The sequence below is a fragment of the Poecile atricapillus genome, chromosome 1 (assembly GCF_030490865.1).
Source record: "Poecile atricapillus isolate bPoeAtr1 chromosome 1, bPoeAtr1.hap1, whole genome shotgun sequence".
In the NCBI taxonomy this organism is placed as follows: domain Eukaryota; kingdom Metazoa; phylum Chordata; class Aves; order Passeriformes; family Paridae; genus Poecile; species Poecile atricapillus.
The window spans coordinates 13,666,583-13,693,205 of NC_081249.1; the positions used below are offsets into that span (position 1 = coordinate 13,666,583).

Below are 26,623 nucleotides of genomic sequence, written 5' to 3' on the forward strand. Positions count from 1 at the left end.
CAGCACAGTTGTACTGATTTCTATAGTGTAGGGTATGTTCTTAATAGTTGAAAAATGTTTTCAAGCTTTACAGACTGGAAATTTAAATCGGCAACTGTAACTTGTTCCTGGCTTTTAAGTTAGCTGCTATTGCCTCTGGACTACAGACAAATGTACCATAACCAAGTGGCTCTTTCCTAGCTGTAGTTTCTAGAATGTGACCAAACACACAAGATTTTTGCAGAAATTAAGAAATCTATTAATAGCAAAAGTCATGAATCTAAGGCCAAGATGCTAAATGGATTTGGGGAAAACTGAGCATCTAAATAAAACCTAAAGAGAAAACATGCATTTCATAAGAGTATTCTCTAATAACTAATGAGGTACCTGTGCTTCACACAGGCTAGACTTCTGTTTAAACAATGAGCCCTTTAATGTTTTACTGCTGTTACACATTAATCAAACTCACAAAAGTACCAAAAATTAATGAAATTTTATTGGCAAAAATCAAGAAGTATGTGACCTATTTAATTCAACAGAAGCAAGCCTCAGTTTAGTTTATCAAAATACTTCAGTTTTCCAGCTGGATCTGGAATTATCTGTTCAAGAAAGAAAATGAAAACATTAGTCAAAAACCAAGCCATGAAAACACAGCAGACTGTAAAGCCAGAACAGCACAGTATTTGAAAGAAAGATGCTACTGCCAACTCACTAGCAACACTGAAGAGTAATTTATCAGTTGATTTGGTACTAGATTACTGTTCATCTCTAAAGGTACCTAACAGCAATAGCAGAGAGATCCAACCGATTGAGGCATGAGAGAGTGCAGCCTACCAAAGGAAGAATTTTGATAGCTTGCCCCAAAAGCAAGGTATTTTGGTAAATTAGTATCTGTAATCTAGAGGCTTAGAATTTACTTACAGTTCTTCCCTTGGCCACCACACTCTCATGGCTTCCTCTGGTTTGATCTAATTAAATCAAACACATTTAGAAGGCATGTCTACATCTTTGAGAAAGGCTTTTTCAACTACTCAGCTATTGTCTGCATCTTTTGCACAGAGGAGGTGAGAATGCTTATGTATTGCTTTAGATTATTAAATTGGGAGTGTTTGAGTTATTAATATCAGCACTGTAAGATTGTTTTTTAGAAAAGGTATCAATGTCATGTTATCTAGGTGATCCTGGTTGTGGAGGGCAGAAGTTTTCAGTGCCAAAATACGGATGTTGGGCCAGCCAGCCCTATTTCATTTTATAGTCTTAATATCCAGCTTCCCCCCTTATGACACTCCTCTGCTAGCTTAAAGAAATTGACTCCCAGCCTCAAGTCATCCTAGGAAACTTTCACATCCAGCAAAAAAACATCATTTAACATTCCACTGTTTTTTACTATCAAGTATAATGCTCACTACCTCTGCATAGAGGCTTCTGGGACCTGGTTTTTGTTGAGCCAGCTCGATAAGAACAGTGCTCTGTCATCACCAGATGGTTCAGAAGGAAGCCACATGCTCAAATAAGTGACAGTGATCTCATTTGAACGAGGCAGCTCAGACCTTATTCTGCTGAGGCTCACTCTGGGCCAGGGAACACAAACAAGTTCAATGAGTGTTTATGTGAACTTTGGCTCCTCTGCCTCCAGTCACATGGAGCCCAGGAGCAACAAAGGGAGGACAATTGCACAGCAAAGCAGTGCTCTCTGCTGGCATGCTGACAGTGGCACTGGCTCTGGCACATACTACAGCAGCCTGGGAACTTTTATCTTTTTATTTCTTGGGTAGTGCCCAGGATCTGCAAAGTAAGAACCACCAAGAATTTATATGGACAAATAGCCAAGAAGATACAACAAACTCAAGAGTTTTGAACTTTCCCTCATCAGGTGTTAACAGGAAAAAGTTCTTGATCGCAAACTCACTGCTGATCAAGTGAATTTTGTTTACACACCAGGAGTTTGAAACAACTGGAACATGTCTAGTGTGAGGGAAACAATCCCCTAATGAAATCAATAGTAATCCGAATGGTGTAAGTTTAATAATGTGACATTTACTCATGCCTTCTCACTGGAAGTTGCTAAGATTGGCTCTAGTAGAAATGGTAACTAAGTGCTTGTTAGTACTATATGCATGTTAATATAAACAGTGACTTACTGTTTCACTGCCAGGTTTCCAACCAGCAGGGCAAACTGAAAAAAAAAAAGGGATAAAGTTAACTGAAGTTATTTTTACACACACAGACTTCTGTGTGCTTTAGTATTCTCTTTTTGACCTTGAAGTAAAATACTGAAGTGTCACATGTCAATACCTGAAACTATTAAATGTACAGTTTTCTTTACACATGGGATGGTGACCTTGCATTTTATACCTGACACCACCCACCATTTCTGTTGCCTGAAAACTGCAGATCTCTGGATGGATGCCTATGCCTTAGTTTAATTCTTGTGCCCTTCCACACAAAGTACTGGCAAAACAGTATCTGAGAATGAACACCAACTCTAGTAAAAGTGAAGTTTTGCAATACAATTCAGGTGACTACAGAGAGACCTACCTTTCTTTCTTTAAAACCAAAACTAGGGGCATTTTTTAGCAAAGAGATCACTTCAAAGACTCCACCAGAGACCGATTTTATTTGTAGTCTTGCTTAGGAGCAAAGGGATCGCAGCATGTGCTTACTGCAGTGTGGCTGGGAGCCCTGGGACCACCTGTACAGCTGCATATTCTGGAGTAAAGCTCTCATCTGTTCAGAGCTCTCCCTCTGAGGCTTCAGCCCAAGCAGCTGTGTCGTATTTCACTGCTTTAAGTCATGCTGACAAAATGCCCCACATGCTAGTAGGAATTGTGGAGAACTGTTATTCTGTGCAAAGAAACCAGTGAGGTGTCTACAGAGGCTCTCCTCAACATTCATGTAAAAGCTGGGAAAAATGTGGTGTTCTGTAAACACTGCAAATTAACATTCTGTAAACTGGCTTTGTAACTAAATGTGGGTAAATTTCCTTAGATTGCATAGCCTGTATTGAAAGAAATGTGAAAAAGTTCACCCCATGCTTGAACTGAGTAAGAATTCTTGAATCAAAGTAATGATCTGAAGACAGTAAAATTTCTTTGCTGGGGAAAGATGAACACACAGCACTTACACAGAGAACACAGGTAATGGCATAGTTTCCACAGTATCACCATGTATCTTGACATGAAACACTCTCAATTACTTGTCACAGCATCTCACTAACAGCACAGGACAAGGATGACCTGCATCTCCCTTATTTTAGTATGCAAAAATGTGCTGAAATATTGGGCCTTATTCTCCACAGCCTCATGTTTTGCAAATTTATGCTTGTGACACATCGTACATAATGCCAAAATTCAGACTAAGAGCTTTATGCTCTCATTCTCATGGATGTGAAGCAAAATGTAAATTACTGTTCTAGAAACAGCCTAAGAACCTGGGACCATGGAATCAAGCAGGGCAATCAAGTCTCTTCAGTCACTGTATGAGGCCAGTCCTTAATGCTACTGAGCATCTTTCCTCCAAAAAGCTAATACAGCTTCCAGGCTAAATAAAACCATCTTCAATATGGCAATATTCAAAATAGCACCTTCTCCATGTTTGTCTGTGTACTGGAATGCTTGTACTAAACGAAGTGTTTCATCCACTGATCTCCCAACAGGAAGGTCATTCATTGTGATCTGTCGAAGGATTCTCTTATTATCAATAATGAAAAGGCCTCTGTGGGGAAAAAAAAAGTGTATGTGTGTTAGGAAACAGAATTAATGATAGTGGTGTTTTCATGCACTATTTTATGTCTGCTGGATGGGAGGAATTTTATCTTTGCAAATACCATATAATACTCACCACCAGTAACCTACTATTCTTTACCTGGGTATCAGAGGACATGAGCAGAACTCTAGTTAAAACCAAAAAAAAGATACTTCTTTGCAGAACATAGAACTAAGTTCTGAGAGGCCCTGCCAGGGGATGCTGCAGATGTTAGGGCATTACAGGGATCCCAAAAGAAACTATTCTGTTTTAGGCAAATGTATTCTTTAGGTAACCTTAGTCTTGACTCCACTTGGACCTGGGAGGTCCCTGAGCAACTGCAGTTCTGGGGAATCCTGCCCAAGGTATCTACTGATGCCTGCTGTTAAACAGGATATTAACCTTGACCCCTCTTCTGACACATTTTAACTCTATTTGTTGTGTTCTTCAGTATTTGCTGCTCGCCATAAATCCCCAAGTAAAAGCTGCTCTGAAAGAAAAATTTCAAATGCTTTTTTAAATAGAAAGCAGTATTACCCCAGCAAAAACCCAACTGAACTGCAGCCCAGTGAAATACCTAAGGGTATGTCCTTGATCTTCCAAATACACTCCGTAATCCTTTGAAATCTGGTGTGTCAGGTCAGAAAGAAGGGGAATCTTCATTGGTCCAAGTCCTCCTTGTTTACGAGGAGTATTAATCCTTTGAAGGAAAGGAAATATAGATGTATTTCTCATACAGATTTATATTCCCTACACAAGTCAGAAATCACAAACTGCATCAGTATGGACAGAAGGATTTAGTGCAAGTGACATATTTCTGTTCTGCACACAAAGGAGATGAACAGTATTTGTGGCTTGAACAAAATGTTCAGTAGATCTTCCGCAAGTTTTGGCCACATCTGTTAATGACGACCTTATCAGTTGCATTTGCTTTATGTCAATGTGCTCATGAACTGAGACAATGGAAAGCATTTACTGATAGTTTAATTAATATTTTCTTTTTGTATTTGTAGTATTTTTTGGACTGAGATGCACTATATTTCAAGCAATACACATTAAACACGCTTAAAAAGCAAAGGTACTTTCACACACCAGAGTTAAAATTTATTTTAAACATTTGTGTCAACAGCATCATGCTTTCACACATTATGATATACCTACACAGGGTAAAAATCTGGGGAGTTCTGTCCTTCTGCTAAGTTGGAACATGAATAATATTAAGTGAAAGACAAGAGGAAAATACATACCATGCTAAATGAGTGAATTTTGAATCCACAGAACATGCTACTACTTCGGTATTTATTGCTCTGAATTCTTCAATTCGGTCACTGAAGGCAATTATCTCAGTTGGACAGACAAACGTACTAGAAGATTTAAGACAAGATAAAAGTAAAAATGCCATGAGAAAGACAGTAAATTCTCTGCCTAACTTAAAATGGTGTATTTGTCATAAATTATTTCAGCTTTTGCTTATTTTTATTGCTTCTTCAAGTATCTAACCAAATGCTGCCTGACAAATCCCCGCCCTCAGACTCCAGCTTAGTTACAAATGGATTATTTCTGAAGACTGTAAATCTACAGTTATTTTAGAATCTGGATTCAGAGCTTGTACAGTTATGTTCTTTTAGACTTTACGAATGTGCCTGAATTTAACCACTATAAACCACTTTTTTCAGAGGAGCATACTATAATTTGTTGTTACTGTGCAAATCTGCAAGCTTTAACTAATTTGTGTTAACCTTTTTCTATTATAGAAGAACTAAAGTAGTAAAGCTAATGATGCTATAATATTAGAAGTAGTTATGCATCTCTTGCTCTTATCTTCATTTTGTGGAAAAGAATGGGACTGTCCCTTAAAACGCAGAAATGTCTTCACTCAATCAGTGAAGTTACTGCATTCTAAATAAAGGAGGTTAATGTTAAGTGCCCTTAGGATACTACGGGATGAGCTTAAAGGGAAAATGCCACCTCTTGGATACACTATATACACTTTAGAAAAAGCAGATGGGATGCCTTCTTCTACTTGCAGCACTGAGTTACAGCATGAAAGAGAACACAGAGTCTGCCTAACTGGGTAACTACAAAGTTGTTTGTTTTGTGTGGAGACACGAACTAGTGTCTGCAAAGATTGTGTTGCAATTTTACCAATCCATGGTAAGAAAACAAATGCAAAGAATATATTTTCTTCTGTCACTCCTTTCTTCTCTCCCAAATTCTTACCAAACTAAAATACAAGACCTCAAAAAAAGAGAAGAATTAATGAATTATGAATCTAGTGTAGCTGCACTTGGTATGTCTACAGTGCTCTTACTTACAAGTCAAGAGGATAAAAGAAGAAGACAAGATATTTTCCTTCATAATCTGTTAACTTCAGCTCTTTAAACTCTCCATTAATGACTGCTGTTCCCTCCCAGTGAGGTGCTGGCTTGGAGACTGAAATGCAAAGAATGTTGAATTAAAAGTCAGAATATAACACCTGTGTTCAAACCAAGCTGTCCAAAGACAGCTGTTCTTCCTTTTGCTTGCAAAACAACCTACAGCACAGTTCCAAGATGAAACTGCTTTCCAGCTCTAAACATGGGGGTAACAGAATGATGAAGAAAATAAGTCTTTAATAAACATACAAAGTAAATAATTTGACCAACTAGTGCTCATACATGAGCCCTGTTGATCATTGATAATCAAGGCCACACAAACCTTATCTGGACTACTGAACAAACCCTGTGTGCACTAGCAGGACAAGGCACCTGCTAGACTGAAGGGGAAAGCTCTTTAATACTTCAGCTACTCTCCTTATTTTGTTAGGAATAGCTGTTGGGAACCAGAAGCACAAAATGGTTCAAATTCACTTTGCTACTTTTTAGTCACAGAAACCTGTCTGGAATTCTGGTCCACAAAAAATATATGCCACAACATGTTTAGAGACAAATGGGTAAAAATGCAGCATATGTTTATTAAATTACAACTCCTAAGCAAATTTTAACTTGAAAACAGCTGTGTTTTAAAGTAATATTCCACTGAAAAGCATGTCATATATTTACAATTCCTATCAGAGGGGATTAACTTTGAATTTAAAATATTAAAAATTAATCTGCAAGGTACTATTTTCATACCACTGTGAATCTGGAGACAAAGGACAGGGTATGCTGGAATTACAAGTTGATTTGAATACACTTGCCATGTCAAGGACATTGACATAATGTCTCCAGCAAATAAGGGAAAAGCTTCTGAGAAAAATACGTGGAATCTTTAAATATTATCTGAACGGTGCCTGAATTGTTTGGCTCTCCTTTTCTTAGGACAATTCACAGCTGCAGAATATAGTTAGCAAGGATGTATAACAAAGACCTTCAGCTAAGGAGGGAGAAGGAAAAGATATTAAACAAAATATTGCATATCTTGACCCCTTTCTAAATTAAGGTAATCGTTTTTGCAGTTATAAACATCTGTCTGTAATAACTTACATTACAAAGGGAGAAAAATCCAAACAGTACTGGTTACAAATATCCTGGCTGCCTTTTTTTTTTTTTTAGCATCTGCTTGCGAACGCTTAAAACAGAACGTACGCCTGATTCAGTAAAGGAAAAGGACTTTAAAGCTGTAAATTCTCACACGGGAGATAATAATTTCTGTGCGATCTCTGTGTAGTCTCCTGCACGACGGGACTTTGAGCAGATATCCCCGAACAGCCACACGATTACGGTGTTTGTCCCCACGTCTGTCATGTAAAGCATTCAAATCGCAGCAGAGCACGGGCACAAAAGCAGTGCCAAACCCAGCGCGGTGGCAGCGGGTTACGAGAGGCGCCCGTTCATTGTTTCTGATCGCAGTGTGAGCACAGAACAGTCCCGTGTATCCCTTGAAGCGCTTCCCTGAACTCGTTCGCCATTTCTGGAACCACGGACCTTGCCGAACGCCCGTGAGACGGCGGCCACGGCACATCGATCACGATGGAAATACCGGCCTGGAAGGAGCTGACGGGGCCGGTCTGCCTCCCCCTCCTTCCCTCTCCCCGGCTGCCGCGGCCGCCCCGGAGGCCGCAGGCAGAGCCGGCGTGGCCAAGGGACGGGCCCGGGGAGCCCCCGCGCTCCGCCTGACGTGGCGCTGCCGCCGCCCCACACCGCAGCCCCGAGGCTCGCTGCGGGCGCACCCCCGCCCCGGCCCCGCCGCTCCCCGCAGCCCCGGCCGCGCCCGGCACCTACTCTTAGCCTGGCTAAGGTGCAGCGAATGGTCGGAGACGGGCAGCCGGGCCGCCTCCCCGGGGTACACCTGCCCGCCCGCGTAGTAATGGCACTGCTCGTCCCCGCGCTGCCGCGCCGGGCGCGGCTCCTCCGCCTCCGCTTCGCCTCCCAGCGCCGCCGCCAGCAGCAGCAGCAGCAGCGCGGGACATCGGGCCCCGGCCCCGCCGCCCGCCTCCATGTCCCGCCGAGTCCACGTCCCCGCGGCGCGGCGAGGGGAGGGGAGGGGAGGCGGGGAGGAGCTTGGGCCGCACACACTCCTGCCGCATGGCCTGGCCGGGCCGGGGCCCGAGGGGCTGTGCCTGCACTGCACAGCCGCGCCGGGCCCGGCCCAGGAACCCCGGCCCTGCCCGGCCCCCCGGCCCGGCCCAGGAACCCCGGCCCGGCCCGGCACGGCACAGGAGCCCCAGCCAGACACGCCCCCCCGGGCCCGGTACAGGAGCCCCGGCCCGGCCCGGCCCCCCGCGCCCTGCCCCGTCCGCGGGCGCTGAGCACGGGCAGTGACCGCGGGGCTGTGGCCTCGTGCTCCGGCCTCGGAGGGGGAAACGGGGAATTGTGTAGGTGTGTAGAGAAAGAGGGGAGATGTACACGTGTGTGTGGAGAAAATGCGCACATATTCCGAGCGTGTGATTGCAGAAGAGAACTATGATTGTGAGAGGCCTCCATCTGCTATGATCTCATCTGTGGCAGCGTGGGTTCTGTGGGCACGACACCACTCGCGGTCATACCCAGCCGTGCCAAGTGCGGCTTGTGCATTCTGGTCTCATGAACACAGGAAATGTGGAAAAGGGTACTGCCCTAGGCCCAAAACCTTAAATTGTGCTCAGTTGGGCAGCAGCTCTTGAATGGGCACCAAGTATTTCACGTCTTGACTGTGTAACAGCGTGGTTAGACAGAAATGAAATACTAAGTGCCTTAATTCACAGAAACACACAATGGTTTGGGTTGGAAGGGACCTTTAAAGATAATCTATTCTAATATCCCTCCCATGGCAGGATTATTTTCACCTAGATCAGATTGCTCAGAGCCTCATCCAGCCTGACCTTGAATGTTCCCAGGATTGGATCATCCACCTCTGGTCAACCTGTGCCAGTGTTTTGCCACCCTCATTGTAAAAAATGTCTTACTTATATTTAGTGTTATTCTACTGTTTTGTAATTCAAAACCATTACTCTTTGTCCTATCACAATAGGCCCTGCTAAAATGTCTGTCCCCATCTTTCTTATAGCTCTCTTTAGGCACTGGAAGGCTGCTCTAAGGTTTCCCTGGAGCCTTCTCTTCTCCAGGCTGAACAACCCCAATGCTTACAGAGGAGATGCTCCAGTACTGTGATCATCTCTACGCCCCAGATGCCTTGGTTCAAGTTTGCCTTGTTAGAGATCATTTTTCTCAGTGCTGAGTAGACTGTGTTTCATGTCACGAAACAATTACATATGTCACAGATAAGCACAGATAGAATATAATTCCACAGTGCATTTAATAACAAGATTTTGAAGACAGTAAGTAGGCTGTGACAAGCAGTTGGTAAGGCTTTGCAGCACAATTTCTGGTTGAACTAGGCATACCTATTGGGCAGGGACAGGTCAGGTCATCTGTCAAGTGTATCAGTTAAATTGTACCCAGGGTCCTTAAAAATCAGGTTGTGAAAAAGCTGGAGCCATCCCTTATCAAAAGCACTTTTTGTGCTTTGAGCACTGTGGATGTCATCCTCTGGGAAAACTGGTGGTCCAGTAAAAGTTCTTCTCCAGACTGACAATGTCAGGAACATCTGCATTGCAGCCTGTCTCTGCAGATGATTTGTGATAAATGCTTCAGTATGGTGTCATACCTGTGCCAGAATGGACAGTAAAATTTCTCTCCTTTTGGTTTTCTTTTTTTAAATAATACAGAACAGGCATGTAAAGAGCAGAGGCAAAAGAAAATGCTGAGGGTGATTTTCAAAGAATAAAGGCTCTGTAATGGAAGAAAAGTAGTAGCAAGGTACCTGTGATTTTATGCTATGTCTTGAAAAAAATACTAATATTTCTGAGGTTTCCTGCAACAGATTTCACTCTTTTAGAAAGATACTTCACAAAATTAAATTCACAGGAGTAGGAGAAACAAGATCTTGCAGGCATGCTTGGAGTTCTTAAGCTATGATTTAGTGTTCCTTTCTCCCAAAGCTCTGACTTCTCTTGAGAAGGCTGTCCTTTTCTTTCCCATCTCTTGTGATATTTGCCTTTAAGTTTGTCGTGGTTTTAAACCAGTAATTAACAAAAGGGGAAAAAAAAAATTACTTATTTCTTGCTGTGAGATATGGATTAAAACAAGAGCAAAACAGGCATAAAACTTAAAAGGAATAAAGAAAGTTTATTGACAAACTACAATAATAAGAACACTAGAATAAACTTCCAGAAAAACCTTTTCATTTCTTACTGCCCACCATTCCTTTGTTCACATGACAACAGAGACAAAAACTTTAGAGCTTTGATGGTTTAAACAGTCCCAATTCTTTCTACAGTCTTTTCACCAGTCTCTGTAGAGAAATAGAAGTTCCTTTCTGTTAATTTATGGAGTTTCTCACAAGAAAACTATTTTTGTTATAGTTTTCCGTTTCCCTGATATCAGCTGCTCAGAGCTGCTGTTATCAGAGCTCATTCCTCCCATTCTCACATCACTCTGAGGTGTGTTATGGGCCATGAGTCTAGGGATACCATTTTTAAGGATGAGTTATTCAAAAGCAAAAGTTTTCTTCATCTGTTTTCTGTGAGCTTCACCAGAAAACAGTTTTTCTCATTGCCCTCCCAAGGCTTCAAATTTTTGCTTTACTGTTTCTAGCACTTCACTATACCACAATCACTACTTTTTACTCAAATTTTACTTTGAACACTCTATTCCTCCCCATACTTCGTCATGAATTAAAGGAGTTCTTTTCAGGACTTCTTTGTCCATCCCCATAGTTTTAACAGAAAGATATTTCAGCTTAATTAAAGCATCTTCTTAATTCTCTACCTTTCTTGAAGCTTCTTTTTTTTCTTGTCACTAGTAGTTTATCAAGTCTCTTTTCACGTTGATCACTCTCCTTTTCTCTCTCTGGATAAAAAGATTAATCCTGCAAGTCTCATCTGGATAAGAAACAGTTAAAATCTTGCCCAAGCTTTTGTAGATGGTTCGGTGATCTCTGCTGAACAGGAGCTGGAGCTGTCTGCGATGGAAAGTTCTTCATAGTTGCTCTGGAGAGCGTGGTCACCATCTCTGCTTGCTGCAGGCCCAGAGCTCCTCTCCTACTTTACTCGGCAGTTTTCTGGTAAATTCCATCACGGCAAAACCTGCAGCCAAGCCAGGAACCGGCCTGGCCCGGCTTGGCTCGGGGCAAGCCCCCGCAGGCCCCATCTCCCGGCCGGGAGAACGGCAGGCCCAGCCCGGCCCCGCCCGGCCACATGGCCTGGCAGAGAGCGAGAGGCCGGAGCTCTGCTACCTTTCACAGCCAGAAAACAAAAAGAGCAAGAGAACTCTGGTTTTACACTTTAAGGTGGGGTTCACAAGTTGATTCCACTTTTCAATGGCAAAAACTGCTGTCAATTCTCAGCAATGACCGATAATTGGTCAGGAGAAAAGACTCCAGGCAGTCCCCAGCAACTTTAACCTTCTTAAAGGTAAAGTAACCCCATGACAAAGTTCCAGTCTAGGTTTTACAATTTAGGGTCATGCCACTCATATCCTTACTGCCACAGTAATAATTTTCTTTGGTGCATTTGCCTACCTGAAGGAAGAGATTGAAGATTATCATGGCTCAGAAGTGTAAGGCTCTGGAACAACCCTCTGATGAGTACAGGAGCAAAACACCTGCATATTTACCAGGCTTGATCAGCATGTGTAGAATTATAAAAAAATAGTATTAAATGTCTGACTAAAGGGGAGATGGACTTGATGGCACATGAGATCCCCTTATCCTGGTTTTTTTCACAGGGAGTTGATGGTGGCTATTCTCTGTTTATACCTGCCGAAGTGCTGAAAGCAGGAAAAAACCTGTTCTTTTCAATGCTGCTGTTTGAGTTTGACACCCCTTTCCTGTCATGGTCATGTCATTAAAAGGAGGATGAAGAAAACCTCTTTGATCATGTTAAGCAATCTGGCTGTGGTGGAAAAAAGCACTTAAACAATTTGTGTACTCCCACTGATCTTAGAATCAGACGAGCTTCACATTTAAGCTTGCTAAAATGTGTTCATAGATTACTGTCTTACATGATCTAACTCTAGTAGCACTGAATTTAATATCAAGCTTTCCTCAATCTCTGTGCTTATAAGAAAAGTGACAGTCATGGCCTTTCTGAATTCACAGAGAAAGTTATTTTGGTTGGCCCTGCTCTTTTCTTTGTGCTGGTGATTTGAGCTCTAGGAAATGGCAGTGATTTGAAAGGTAGATATACAGTGAGGTTGGAAAAAAAAAAGCAGTTGCAAGGCATGCACTTTGCATAATGTTAACATGCTTATGTTAACATATTTAAAGATATTCCCATGTATCTCTAAATGAGAGAGAAAACCAGTAAAACCAATGCAGTAAAAATAGAAAAAAAGCAGACCTTTTGTGAGTGGAGAAAATACTGAAAGACAAAAATGGCTTTTATCTGCAGAATATAATGTTAGTTTAATAGCACTAACTTGAGGTTCATTTGTGATTAAGTATAATATAGGCATGGAACGGAGTTCAAAAAAGCAACAAGAAAGACTTTCTGGTTGATGCTGTACTCTCAAGACTTCTGCAAATTATTAAAAAATGAAAAAATTTATAAATGGAATCCAAGATGAAATCCAAATATATATCACTCTTCAGTGTTTAAATGGAGAAAATGGGCAGCAGTCTTTCTTTTCCCAATGATTCAATACTTGACTGAATGCTCATTGTTGTGTTTAAATTGGTGATATTAAGTGATGCTGTTAAAATTTGATAAGAGAAACACTGATACATTCATCCTGTTATGCAGCTCATCCAAAGCTGGGGAGGCTTAGCATGTGTAAAGGGAAATCTCCTGAATCTTTCCTTTCCCCCACTGCACTCAGGCAGCGTTCCTGTCATGCATCCAGGCCCATGAGGAAGGTTCAGTTTTGGCAAAGGGCTTGATAGTGGCAGGATGTCATTGCCATGGTGGCACTACAGTTATGTAATCAGGGAGTGATTTAGGCTACTGAAGCAGTTTAGAAGTGGTTATGGAGGTTCTGTGTGGTGATAAAATTACCTCACTGCAATTTAAATGACCGAACATAAAAATATCTTGGAAAAATTAGTGTAATATATTTTAGCAAGATACCTGTCACCATTTCCTGGAACAGATGGAGCAGATGTTCAATATTGTGCTGGTAAAACTACCAGTTGGTTTTATCCTCCTCATGGTTTACAGGGACATTTTATCAAATATATTGCATTGCTCATCATTCACGACAAGAAAATCTATAGCACAGGAAAGTTTGCTGGAGAAAGGAGGGTAGAAAACATGTTTTGTGAGAGGGATTGGAACAGAATGACCATTATTAAAATTAACAATTTTAAGTCTTTAACAAGACTTCTTCTCTTTGGGTCTTGCTAAGGCTAGACTGGTGGGGTCAGCTGTGTGTGTGCTGACTGCAAAGGGGCCTTGAAGAAAAAGTGTATCAGGCTGAGAAGTGCTGGGTGGTGCCATTTGCTTGGGCAGGAGCTGCATCCTGACTTCTGACTGCTGCTTGTGTTGTCAGCTAGTGGAAGCAGTATGACTGAGTAAACATAAACATAGACTTTATCAAATCTCCCACTTTATACTATTAGAAGCATCCTAGATACATTTATTCCTGTGGCCTACCTTTGGGGAATACATTAGTGTTTAGAGATGAATGTGTGTTTTTCCTCTGCAAACACACCTGCCATAGAAAAGTTCTGCTTCATTTCTTTCCCTTTCTCCTCCAGCCAGCTCTGCTTGCTATGTCATTGGTGTCAGAAACCCTGCAGGGCTTGTGTGATAGGAACAGGGCAGAGCACGTTACTGATGTGTTTGACAGAGCATAACAACAAAGGGTAGTTGGTACTGCCGGTCACTGGATGAGGGGGAGTATGGCTTCTAAAGCACCTCCTGTTCCAAGCTTTCTTCTGCCTCTGTAAGTGCTGACAGAATCTACAAGTTTGTGAATAAAAACAAACACACACAAACACCTTATTGAGTTGACGAATCATGTAGTCCTTGCAGGACCTCATCAGTTTTCCTTTGGGCTGTCACCTTGGGGTGGGTTACAAGTGTGCTTATGCTCTATCTCATTTTTCTTCCTTTAACAAGTATGTATTCAAAGAAAGTGCCCAAAACATCTCTGTGCAGTAGCACAATTTTTGGACAGCTGTACTGGCGAGGACAGAGAAAGTCAGTGCTGAGCAGCACCTGTTAGACATATGCTGTTCTCTACAAGTCAGTGAACTGTGAAGGGCAGTTGAGGAATTGCCCTGGAAAGCCGGCGCTGGATGTCTGGACCTGCTGTTAGCAGCATGTGGCTGCTGTGCCCTGAGACCATCACCGCCAGGATCTTGCTAGCCAAAATCCCCTAGCTGGCTTTGTCTGGTGATGCTGACCAAGACAGACCTTCACCCACAGAGCAGTAACCCCACTGTGTCAGGTGTAGTGACCTCCATCAGTGACATTCACAGGGGGGCACAGGCTCCTGCCCTCGGGGCCCCACCCTTGGTTCTGCCTTGTCAAATCTGAGCTAGGCCTAGAGCACTCTGGTCCAAGCCTTGAGCTCAGTCAGCCTTTGGGAAAAGGAGGAAAATTTGTCACTTCTCTGCTCAGACAAAGCAAAGCTGTGCCTTTTCCTCACAGGTGCCTGAACCATGGCCTCTTGGATGGAAAGAAGGCCTGTGGCAACCTAATTTCATATTCTCTCAAACCAGAATGGGGACAGATGTTGCTGATTTTATTGGTGACACCTGGGGGATGCGTCTTCTGTGGATAGCCACTAAAGCCTTGCTCGAGCTTATGGGTGTGCTACATGCCTTGCATTTGGGCAGTGAAGGAAAACGGAATATTTAGCTATTGTCAAAAAATAGACCTTACTGTCTGAAGCATGGCTGATCCCATGATCTATGTAGGAGAGAAGGCTGCATTCCCAGGATGGTGGGATAACGTGGTCATAAAGAACTCCCAACTCTTGTTATGCTGGTTTCCCTGTGCCTCTTTACTTTTATCTTGTAAAACCTTTTTTATTATCTATTTTCTATCAGTGATCCATACCTAAATTTTCTTTTATTTTCTATTCATACTTATGAAAGAGAAAAATGTCTTGTAATGAGAAATACTTATGCACCTTGATGTGTCAGTGGCTTTTACATTGCTCACTAGATGGCAGTACGATGCTTGTTATACTGATTGAAAGAACTGAAGTCGTCTATTCTCCAAGTGTCTGAAATTCCCTAAAATCTGGGGATCTGGTATTTTCTTCTCTAAAATACATGGTCTACAGGTCTAGGAAATGCAAGTTGAAATCTATATTCAGTCCTCACAAACAATCCCAGTTCTTGTGAACTTGTTACAACAATGAAGCTTATATAATTTTTCAGTAAAAAATGTGCTCTATTGAATAAACTCTTGAGAGTGAAGATAGTGGTGATACTACAGTAGTCTCTTAAAAAGGAAGAAAAGAATAATAAAAAAATCCCCATAAAAATTCTGGGGATAGAGGTGAAGTATAACAGAAAACGAGTTTTAACCTGGTCACTATGGAGTACTGAAATCAATACTGGATTTTTGTTTCTGCTTCCTTTTTTGCTAGATGCACACAGTTTTCTGGGAGTTTAGGAAGCAGTCCAGAAAGCTATCATCTCTAACTAATCAGAGTGGAGTGCGCAGGCCCTGATTTTTCTCTGAGCTTTCAGAAATCTCTATGCTCCATTTAGAATTGCTGTAAATAAATGAAGGCTTTACCTTTTTTTATGGTAACATCCTCACCTATTCCAGTTCAATTTTGCAACTATTTCAGAGGTTCAATTACTTCAGCTTGCCTGCTTGGTCTAATGCAAGGACCTAGAGGTTTTCTTACAAGGCAAAGTTTCTTAGTAAATGGAAGTGAAATGGACCCAATATTTGTGTTCTTTGGACCATAGGTGTATGTCTTAAGTCTTCCTCAGATAAATTCAATAGTCTAATTTAGCATATAAGTTGTGTAATAAACTGTAAATTACTTTGGGTTAATACTAAAGTAACTCCTGTTAGAGTCAAAGCTCTTTCTCTGCTTTGATTTGTCAACTTGCCAAGTGGCCTTGGGAAGCCATGCCTCTGTGCAAGAGTAAATATTTGATCAACCACAACTAAACTTGAAATCTAGTGCTGTTGTTTTCCCATGATTAAAGGAAAAAAAGCCCATGGTACATAGATATGAGTTTTATTTATTATTGCATGTTTACATGCAAATTTTAAGAAAGTCATCATTCTTAGAAGTTTGGAGAAGTTTGAAAGTTTACAAATTCTTAAGTGAAAGCATAGGGGTTTCAAGATACTGTAGGTACTATAGGTGGTACACTTGAAGTATACTACCTGTGTGCAATGCATTTATATGTTTATACCCTACAGTCTCATTCATCATTACAGAATCAAAATATGGAAGAAAATGTTTAAAAAATGCTGATACTTGCTACAGTTGGGTGCAGCTGCTTTTCTTTTTCCTGCTGCTCTTGAAGGCTAAAATAAAGCACAGTGTGCAACTTGCCCCCTTAAATTGTAATACAAAAATGAGAACCAGAATACTCTGACTGTTTTCCTCAGTATGGGGTCTAAAGTGATGAAAAGGGGAATGGGTTGGTTCACACCATGGCGTAATCTGAAAATAAAATAGCACTTCTGCATGAGTACAGTTAATGCTCCCTGTTCCATTCCAGGCATGACCCAAAGCCTGTCCCTGGACATAGGGAGGAGTATATCTGAACCACTTCACAACTGCAGCTGTCTTGTCAAAATTTGTGTCATCTCTGTCATTCACTGTGTGGGAGGTGCTGCCAAATTATTCCCCTATTTTAAAAAAGATTTAAAAACTTTCTAAGATTTTGAAGATGGTAAATGTTGCAGAGATATATAAAATGATGTGTTGACCTTCTGCACAAGTAGCTGTTGCAAGGAATTATTCCTCAAGCCTACGCTTTGAAAGAGTTGCTGTGAGCAGCTATTGAGTGAGCTGAAGTTGCCAGTTAAGAAAGCTGATAACACAGAGTAGTTCATGGAGCGGAGTTCCTCTCTACGACCTGGGTGTTGATTTCTGAAATAAGTTTTCTGCCAGATGGTATTTTTACCATTTTTACCAACTGGAAATGAAACAAGCAGCATTTAAAAAAACCCCAAAACCACCAAAAATGTCAGATTCTGTATCTCCTGTAGGAAAGCAGACTTCAAGGTCGTTTGCAACATTTGCTGCCATTTCCCAGAGGCCTGACGTGATGCTTTTTGTCCTGGTCAGTCTGCAGCATCATTACCAACAGACAAGCATCTTAGTGTTTAGCAAGAAATAATTAATTTTAAAAATGCCTCATTAAAAATACCTGACCTAATCTCTATGCTAATTTCATTTTTGTTAACCATTTGCTCAGTTTTCTTACTAGAAAGCTATCTAGAAACTGTTGTGGCAAGTTGGCATTGATACTGAAAGGCTTGGCTGGGCCATGAGCTTTGTGCTCTGCTCCTCCAGGCAGTAGCAGTACACCTTCAGAGCTGCCTGCTTGCTGTACCTTCTGCCTGGACATACTTGAGTAGGTCACCACAGCAAACCACTGCTTATATTTACCAAATTGTTTGTTAGGGGTCAGTAGTTCATTATAATCCCAAGCCACTTTGTGCTTCAGTGCATTCATGTTCCCATCTCGGTGCTCCTGGGTGCTTCTGCTAAAGGCAGGAGAGCTGCTGTGGGGTTGTTATTGTGGAGAGAGGGATAGACTGTCACCAGTATGTGCTGCCTCACAGAGGGGTTTCTTTGAAAAATTGCAAATAAAGAGTGAACAGAAGGCTCCAGATGACAGAACATATAGCCTAGTCAGTAAATGTACTAAATTCTTCTGCACCCACTCAAGGAAGACAGAAGTCTGTCCTGTCTGGAGCTACAGGGGCTGTCTGTTTTTCAGAAGTTGTAAAGATTTTGCTTTTAGCCTGAACATTTGTGGTGTGAAGCCTGCTGTTGGTGACAGCAGTGCTTCCACAATGGAAGAGTGTGAGCTCTGCTGGGCAGCAGTGATTGCTTCCCAGCAGACCAGCCAAAATAAAATGCTCCCTCTTTCCTTGCTCCCCAGAGGGAGCCAGATAACAGCCCCCCAAGCCTGGAAGGAAGAAATGGTGAGTCCTATGCCTTGAGCTTTTGTGCAGTGTTGCTAAACTCAGATGCTGAGAGGTTGGAAGATCAGGAAAAGCAGTAGCAGTAAGAGACTTGGAGATCTTTGGACCTGTCTGGTTGCCGGTGTGCGTGTAGGATTCACATGTCTGGGTTTCCATGGAGGTCCCAGACAGCTGTTGTTTTGAATGAAAGATCAGCTTCCATGTAATTGTGAGACATTTGAAGGAAAGACTTTGGGGAAACAAAGCAAAAACTGGTGCTCCTGAACAACTGTGCCCAGCCTTTGCGTGGCTGAAAGCAGAAGAGCAGGGAGGACCCTTTTGCCACAGGTCAAATTTCGTTGCGGCTCTTACACAAGGTTTGTGCAAGGGCAGAGTGTGTGGGGTCTGAACAGCTGCCCTGCTGTGGCTGCAGGCTTGTCCTGCTGTGGGCTGGCTGAGGGAGAGACCAGCAGCTTCTTCCACCCTCCCTTCCCCAGCAGAAAACTGCTGCTGAGAGATGCAGCAGGGTCAGGGCTGTTTTCAGAGCTTTGTTGGAGAACAGGTTACAGCATCACCAGGAGGATCTGGCATTACCCTGCTCCCACTCAGCCCAGCGGACGCTGCTGCCCTGGTTAAATCCCTCAAAACAGCTGGAGCAGGCTTGGCTTTGGAGGAACATCATCTCTGAAAGGTTGACGCAGGCACCTGAGGAAATTAGTGTGGAATAAAGACTTGGGAAAACTGAACTGAATCTGAGCATCAGCAATGCATCGAGAGACACAAATATTGCTAAAATATATGAAATGAAAGTTAGTGGAAAAAATTAAACGTTTAGTGAAGCATGCAGAGCTGGAAACATTGCTATGGTTATTAGGTTTTAATTAGTTGGAAACTGTTCATTCAAGCTCAGTTTCTGTGCAGTGATTGTCCTAATGTGGTGTGGTTTGGGATCTATGATTTCTGAATTTTCCTTTCTTTATGAGTTCTAAGTCCTGAAATATTCATTGTACATGTGTCCTTCTGGCTTCTGGAGTGCTGTGAAGGGAGATTTTTTGTGCACAAATTTTGTAGTAAATTATACCAGTTACTGCCTAGTGGTACTTACTGTAGCCCCAGGGACTTAAGTGTTCCTGCTCAAAAGACATTTCATGTGAAAGCAAACATTTGTGGGTGTTTCACAACAGGAAAGTAGTGCCACCTTAGCTGTTTCATCTTTCAGTATTAAAAAGACTGAGAAACTCAGGGCCTGTGTTATTACAATGCTCCATGAGCTCACGTGGCCTCTATATGTACATGTGCGCACACAGACACCTAATGGTGTCAGTGAAAAAACTCAAGTATTTTTCTTCCACTGAAAGGTTTCACCTCCTCAGCTGAGAATACTCCATTACTATTAACATACTTCATAATACCTCTTTTCAGAGACAGGAACATTTTTAATCCCTGGTCTCGCTTCACGTGAGTGAATACAGATCTATCTGTTAACTAGAGCATTGGTACCTGGAATTAAAAAGTCATATTTTGGGCATCACTGTGTGTCTGTTTTCCAATTCCTTGTTTGGAAGTCTTTATCTTTGCAATCTTATCTGATGCCTTCTGGAAACAATTTTCCCTTAACACCACTTCATAAATTTCAGCATATACTAGACCGGAGGTTCTGGGCCATTTCTCACATTTTGTAATGAATTTTCTGATTGAATTCTTTTACAGATAGCACCTCATACATGCAAAGCAGTGCCTAAGATCCTGGTGGATTTTTCACTGATTTTATGTATTCATCCCTAAGAACTTGTGATATATTCTGAAAAGCTAAGTTGCCACTGAAATGTGCACATTTATGTTTTCCAAGGCGTTAAATGAAAAATCTGAAAAGGGATAAGAATAAGATAAGAATAAGCCTATTAACATAAAACCAGGTAAAATTAGAAACCAAGTGTGTTCACATAGTTAAAATTTTATTTGGAATAACCACAACAATTTTAAATAACTACCAGGTCTGTTGTCAAATAGCTGAATGTTATTAGAGAAACTCTGTCACTTACAATAATTAATTTAATTAATGTCTCAGGCTTTACATGAGTAGCCATAACACTAAAATGATTTGTCTCTGGTTGTGAAAGGAAGCACCGGTATTGTTCTGTGGGTTCAAAATATTCCTCCCTGGGCAACCCACATGAATTTTAATTCGGAGTTTTGTTAAAACTTCTGAAAAGATAGTTCTATCATGTCACGTTCTTCAGGGATGGCTGAACGTGGGGGAGAAAGGCAGGGGTCTCTCCCCTGTGAGAGCAGATGGCAGCCGCCTCTGTGAGCTCCAGAAAGGCCTGAGTTCATGAGGAAGGTGCAGCCTGGCTGCAGGAGAGGGGAAGGTTATTCTGTGGGGGTGTTTTGGGCACTAAAGATGTGGAAATAATTCACAGAACCGAGCAGCTGCAGAAAAAGCAGGAGTGTTAGTGGATAAAGAGTCATGTTGAGAGGGATTCTGCTGTAAAGCAGTATGAGTGACTGCATGTTGAAGGCACTAAACAGGGAATGCCTGGAGAAGAAGCAGTGCTTGGCATCATTCAGAAGGGCAAACAGGGCCTTGTTTGCATGGTTAAAGCTGGAGGGACTTCTGGTCATTGCAAGCACTGCCCACTCAAATTCAGCCAGTTTCCAGTAGTGGAACAGGAACTCCTGCACCTCTGCCCCACATGTCTACTGTATCACAGAAAGGGAAAATAGCAATTTGTCACCTGTATTTAAAAAGGATTTTGGAAACATGTCAATGTAGCTTTTGTCAAGAGAAATGTCTGAGAGAAATCCACTGCTCTTTGTCTGAAGCACTGACATGAGTGTGGATTAGGGTGATTTGGTTGGTACAGTGTGCTCAGATTTTCCTAAAGCTTTTGATAAGCTACTCAGTTAGAAGATCCTAAAGAAGCAAAACAGAAGCCGGATGAAAGGAAAGTTCTCTGCTGGAAATGATGTGAGGAGTAGGAATAAACAGTCAGGTATTTCAGTGGGAGATAACAAGTGGAATCCCACAGGGATCTGCACTGAGTTCTGTGATGTCTGGCATATTCATAAGTGGTCTGGAAAATGTCCTAAATAGTGCTGTATGCTTCTTTGACTGAGTTATTCAGGGTAGAAAAAATAAAAGTCTACTTTCAAAAACGTGGTGAGTGGCATTGCAGTAAAATGGCACTCTGCATTTGATGCCAATAACCACAAGATAACGCACATGGGAAAAAATAAACCTGACTGTACCATGCTGAAATGGGCTTTAAACAACCTATTGTGACTCAGGGAAGAGAGCTCAAATTAGCTGTCAGTAATTCTAAGAAGTGCTGGCTGAGGGCAGAGTAATGCTCAAAAGCAAATGGATTGTCAGAAATTGCTAGGGAAGACAGCAAACAAAATAATTATTTTGCTGTGCATTCACCTCCTGATTACTGTGCACTGTTCTGGTCTCCACATCTAAGAAAAGGTATGCCAGTGTTCAAAGGGGACAGAGAAACCTGACAAGTGTTTTCACAGGCAAAGAACAGCTTCTGAATTGAGATTGATTAGATAGACTCTTTAGATGGGAAAAGGGAAGGTGGAAAGGCATGCGATAGCGGTGTTTAAAATCATGAGGGGCACAGAGAAAATAAGTAGCAAATGATTGTTTGCGTTTCTCCCAGAGCAAGAACAAGGGACATCGGGTGGAATTACTGGGTAGTGGCTTAAGCAAACAACAGCAAACTTGGTCCTTGTGGTGTGTGATTACACTGGAACCAGTCTTACAGTATCTGCTGGGTGTCAAGAGGGTAGATGGGCTCAAAACCAATCAGGCTAATTAACAGAGAAAGAAAATCTATCAGGGACTAATAGGCAACAAGATGATATTTGTGCCTGAGGAGCTGCCTGTGTGACAGGCTCTGGATGTGGGGAGGAGAGAGTGGAGAAAATTACTGCATGGTTGCCCTTTTTAAAAATTGTTTGCCTTGGTATCTGCTGCTGGCTCCTGTCAGTGGTGGAATACTGGACTAAGTGGACATTTGACCTGATCCAGTAGAATTCTTCTGCATAACATTTCTGTTTAATGTTTATTTTATGTTTTTGCAGATAAAGTAGCTCAGAGACCCACAGGGTCCCAAGGTTTGAACCCTACTTAAATAATTTAGAGATAGCCTGGATGTCCACTCGAAGTCTTGAAAGAGAACATGTTTGGCTTGATCCAGCCACCTGAGAAGGTGAGAGCCCTGGGGTCTGTGGTAATGAACCAGAGGCACCTGTGCCTCTGGGTATGGAATTTGGTTCCTTGTGGGATCAGTAAGTAAAATGAATACCAATGCTGCATTGGGTTTTCCTTCATCCTGTAATTCAATGATTTGTAGTTGTCTGAAGAGTAGCTTTTGCACTGTGCAGTTTATTGTTCTGCTTTCTGAGCTTGTGTACAACATGGATGTGCAGGAGGAAGCCAACATATGTGGTCATTGGTTAGAGAATGCCCCTTTAAAGAAGTGGCAAAATTACTCTGTAGCTAGACGTGTGACCATGAGAACTGCATTTTGATACCAGGAGAATGTAAATTGAATGTCTGTTTCTTCAAGGAGGGTAAATTTAATCAGCTGCTCAAAATCAAATTAAGGGGGAAATCAGTTTGGAAAAACAGAAGAATTACAATATAGCTAATGACCTGAGGTAATACTGGCAAGAAATTTACTTTCACATTATAAAATGAAAAATTGTTTCTCTAAGAGGGAACTGCTTGTAGCTTGTGATTGCCTACTGTAGTTCAGAGCCCGGTGTTTCCTTGAGAGAACAATTAAAATGTGCCGCCCTTCCACCATTTACTTCCCCTCTATTGTAGTAGTAATACCAACAGTTATTATACTGTGATCAAGCCTGTCAGTGTTTCTACCATAGTATTATTTTCTAACTTGGATGTTAAGCTGAGAATGCTTTCCCAGCCCAGCCTGAAACAGTCTCTCTCAGCTGGTGGTCCATGAATGATCCACAAGTGTCATGTCTTTTGCAGAAACACAGGCTCTCCTACAGCATCAGCCCTTACAGGAACCATCTCTACAGCTGGGAATAGAAAGTGAATCCTGTGTTTGACTGCACCTTGCTGCAGAGAGGGATTTGGATTTTAATGTAAAGATTATTTTTACATGAGTTGAGTAGAGGGGCTTTATTCAGTGTGGTTGAAAGGGGGAACATCTTTCCCTGCTGATTTACATCCAGTATAAAGGGAAGACACTGAAGGAGCTGTGGCTCAAGGATACTGCTGCTGTTCTCATCCCTGAAGGTGCCCTTCTAGAGATGGTGGCCAGAAGCTGCAGCCATGACTCAGTAAGAAGGGGAAAAGTGCTGCTCTGATGTTACCTGGAATTGCATTTAACTTAAACCAGCACAGTGCCTTGCTCTTCTGTGACCTTTACCCATCAGGACTTATTAGCTAATTGAATTCAGAAGGTAACTCCCTAACTGTTTTCAAACTAAATTAACTTGCTTCAAGGGACCAAGTTGTGTTTGTATTTCCACAGAGATAATGAGTTTAGGCTTCAACTGAAATCTTGCCAGATAATGAGGAAAAAATAAATCAATGACCTCACTCTTATCTGGTCTTAACAGGCAGGCTTTCCTTTGCTAAAAGTGACCCTGAAATGGTCTGGATTGATTCACACAAATACCAAACCCTGTGTCTTGCTAAGCAGAGCTGTCCAGGGGAACACTTTGCTCCATGAAGAGATCTAATCTGAGTATCAGCAAAGCTGCAAGGATTTGAATCACAGCTTTTCTTAGAGTCAAAATAAATGCTTCTGAGAAATTCAAATGAGCAGTAAGATAAAGAGTTAAGGAAGAATTTAGCTTCAGTACTTATTAGAAGAAAAAACCCACATTCTCACACGTGTGCCTGGGATTGAGCAGTCTTCATAGGCATATACTTGTCTGGTTCTCCATAGACATATGCTTCTCTGATTATTTAATGAGCTGGTATTGTTAAATAAATGCTTTACAGATGTTAAAGGGAGATTGCTGCCTGCTGAGAACTGGTGTAGCTGTATTGGTAGAGATCCTTCTTTTGGTGCCTTGATTAATGGAAGAAGTACACAGCTCAGAAATGTTCTTCTCCAAAAGTACCTCCTTTACTCTCTGTATTGATCTCTCAAATGAATGCTTACATCTTCAGGTAATAAATGTGATTAATAGTAGTTTTAGAGAATATATGAGGTAATGTCTTTGAATATGCAGAGGTAAGAGGCAGGAGATTTTAATTACTTGCAAAGAATCTGCAGAAACTACTCTTAAGGTCCAAAAAATAAAATTGAAATTTTATAGTAGCAATAGCAGCAGTAGTAGAAAAGATCATTCTGGTCTAATAAGAGATGTGATGTTTTGGGGAGAGATGGTTGCTTTTATCAAATTTGTTGATACAGGTTGTATAGTGCACCAATTCTTGAACATCAAGGAAAAAGTGCTCTGAGGCAAAGCCCCTTGGTGATGTTTAAAACATGACTGGACACAGCCCTGAGCAACTGTCTGTTTTTGACTCTGCTCAGATCACAGGTCAGGGCTGGATGATTTTCCTTCCAAACTCAACCAATCTATGACTTTGTAAACCTAGAATACATTTTTGATGGGTGGCTAGGACCTTCTTGTGGCAACTGGCACAGAGAAGAGAGCCCAGGTCTCCTGTAGGGGAAGAAGGATCTGGAAAGGGTTTCTCTCTCATGAATCAAACTGGGCTCTGTGCATTGCTTAGTGTTTTGTCCTTTTGCAAAACCAAAATCCCATGCAGCTTTCAGACAACTCACCTACTGGGAAGTGGCTGTGATTCCAGATTAACAACCTCCCACCCTGAAAACTGAGAGAAGTTGGCCTTTGGACATAAGTGAGTTCCACTAAGAGCAATCTTCATTTATGGCTGACTTGGGTGTGATTACTTCAGTGCTGCATCCAAAAGGATTAACTTATTAGGGAGGTGGTTTGATCTGGAAAAAGGTTAATTCTAAAAACATCATAGGATAAAGCAAAATGGACAGAACATTCCCATAAAATAAATCAGATATGGAAATAAAATGTCAGAAGCAGAAATAATTCTATGTGATGCATTTTATTTTTAAAGTATTTGTGGTGGAAATGTTTCTTTTGAATGGTCACATTTGGAAAATCTTTTGATTAAAGAAATTAAATGAAAATATCCTCTGCCTTATTTAAAATATTTCAATCTTTATGTTGTTTCTGTGATTATTTAGATTAAAAGGATATAAGAAAAAAAAAAAGTAGATGTTTGAAAAGCTGCTTTAGGTCATTGTCTTCAAGCAATTGCCATAGCTCCTTAGTGACAACTTGAAGATTATTATATAGTCAGAGTGCTGTAGGGATGAGAATTGAGGCTCGAACTTTAGGAAAATTGTAGGATATTTTCTGCCAAGAAAAGGGAAGGGCTGAGTCCTTCACTTGGTGGAGATTCAGTCAGAGACCAAACAGAATATAAAATGCTAACATATATATACAAAAAGCTCCTCCCTCACATTAACAGTGAAGAAGCTGGCTGCTATTTGATTGTAAATGTGATTAAATAGATAATTTCATCAAAAAGTCAAAACTGATTTATTCAGCTGGATGCATCTTCAGACGGAAGCAGAATATTCAACTAATATGTGAACCACAACTTTGATTATAAAGCTTTCACCTTAGTTTTAGTTGGTTTATGGTAACCAAACCCTTCTTTTCCTTTCTTGTCAACTGTTGCCCTGCCTGTGCAATGCAGTCCAACCGGGGCTCCATCAATTTTATCAATGGTCACCTACTATCAGCAATTACAGATGGCAATTCCCCAGTCTCAGGGCTGTTAAAAATACATGACAGCTTCATGTTATTTGAGGAGTGTTTCCTTCCTGCATGAAGCTTATATGGGTTTACAGATGTGCACACTTAGACTCCAAGCACAAATACATCTGCTCCACTTCCCTTTTCAGGTTCTGAAACTAAAATAGATTGGATTACCCCCAATGGTATGACTGTCAAAAAAGATGAAGAAGGAAAATTTGTGTTTGTCTCTGTGGTTTTGATCTTTTTGTTTGGGTCTTCTGCAGACCCCAAGGTTTCACCACACTTGGAATTTTCATAACCCAAAATGCTTTTTGTCTCTTGTGTGCAATCTGGTTTCTAAAGAGGTGGGAGTTTGTTCACCAGCCTTTCCCCCACAGGCAGCATTAATGAGCTCTTTCTCTTCCACCCACACCCTATTTTCAGGAAATGTGTAGGAACTTAACGACTGTAAGACTTCTGGCTTGTCTTATTAGATCTAAATTGTCCAATGGGCTTACAAAAGGTTAGGGAAGAGACACAACAAAAAAGACAAACAATCCTGGATGCAGACATGAAGAGCCTTGTTTCCTTGAG

General features: G+C 41.5%; 1 protein-coding gene across 2 annotated transcripts; it reads right to left on the bottom strand.

The window, feature by feature from the left end:
• Positions 1-456: 456 nt before the first annotated feature.
• Positions 457-8,327, bottom strand: PRDX4 (peroxiredoxin 4). Of its 2 annotated transcripts, XM_058860080.1 has the most exons (8): positions 7,926-8,327; positions 6,039-6,156; positions 4,971-5,087; positions 4,301-4,423; positions 3,563-3,693; positions 2,121-2,155; positions 901-947; positions 457-578 (listed from the first exon to the last, which is right to left on the bottom strand). In XM_058860080.1, the coding sequence occupies exons 1-8, from the start codon at positions 8,140-8,142 to the stop codon at positions 575-577; spliced, it is 792 nt and encodes a 263-aa protein (XP_058716063.1). In that variant the 5' UTR covers positions 8,143-8,327; the 3' UTR covers positions 457-574. The 2 variants fall into 2 exon arrangements, with proteins under 2 accessions (XP_058716063.1, XP_058716054.1); XM_058860071.1 differs by lacking the exon at positions 901-947 and having other exon boundaries at positions 7,926-8,326.
• Positions 8,328-26,623: the final 18,296 nt, after the last annotated feature.

Coding starts and splice junctions, on each gene's coding strand:
- PRDX4 (XM_058860080.1), bottom strand. CDS start 8,142: ATGGAGGCGGGCGGCGGGGCCGGGGCCCGATGTCCCGCGCTGCTGCTG. Junction 2,156..3,562: donor CACAGACAAACATGGAGAAG/GTGCTATTTTGA, acceptor TTTTTTTTTCAG/TTTGCCCTGCTGGTTGGAAA. Junction 948..2,120: donor GGAAACCTGGCAGTGAAACA/GTAAGTCACTGT, acceptor TGATTTAATTAG/ATCAAACCAGAGGAAGCCAT.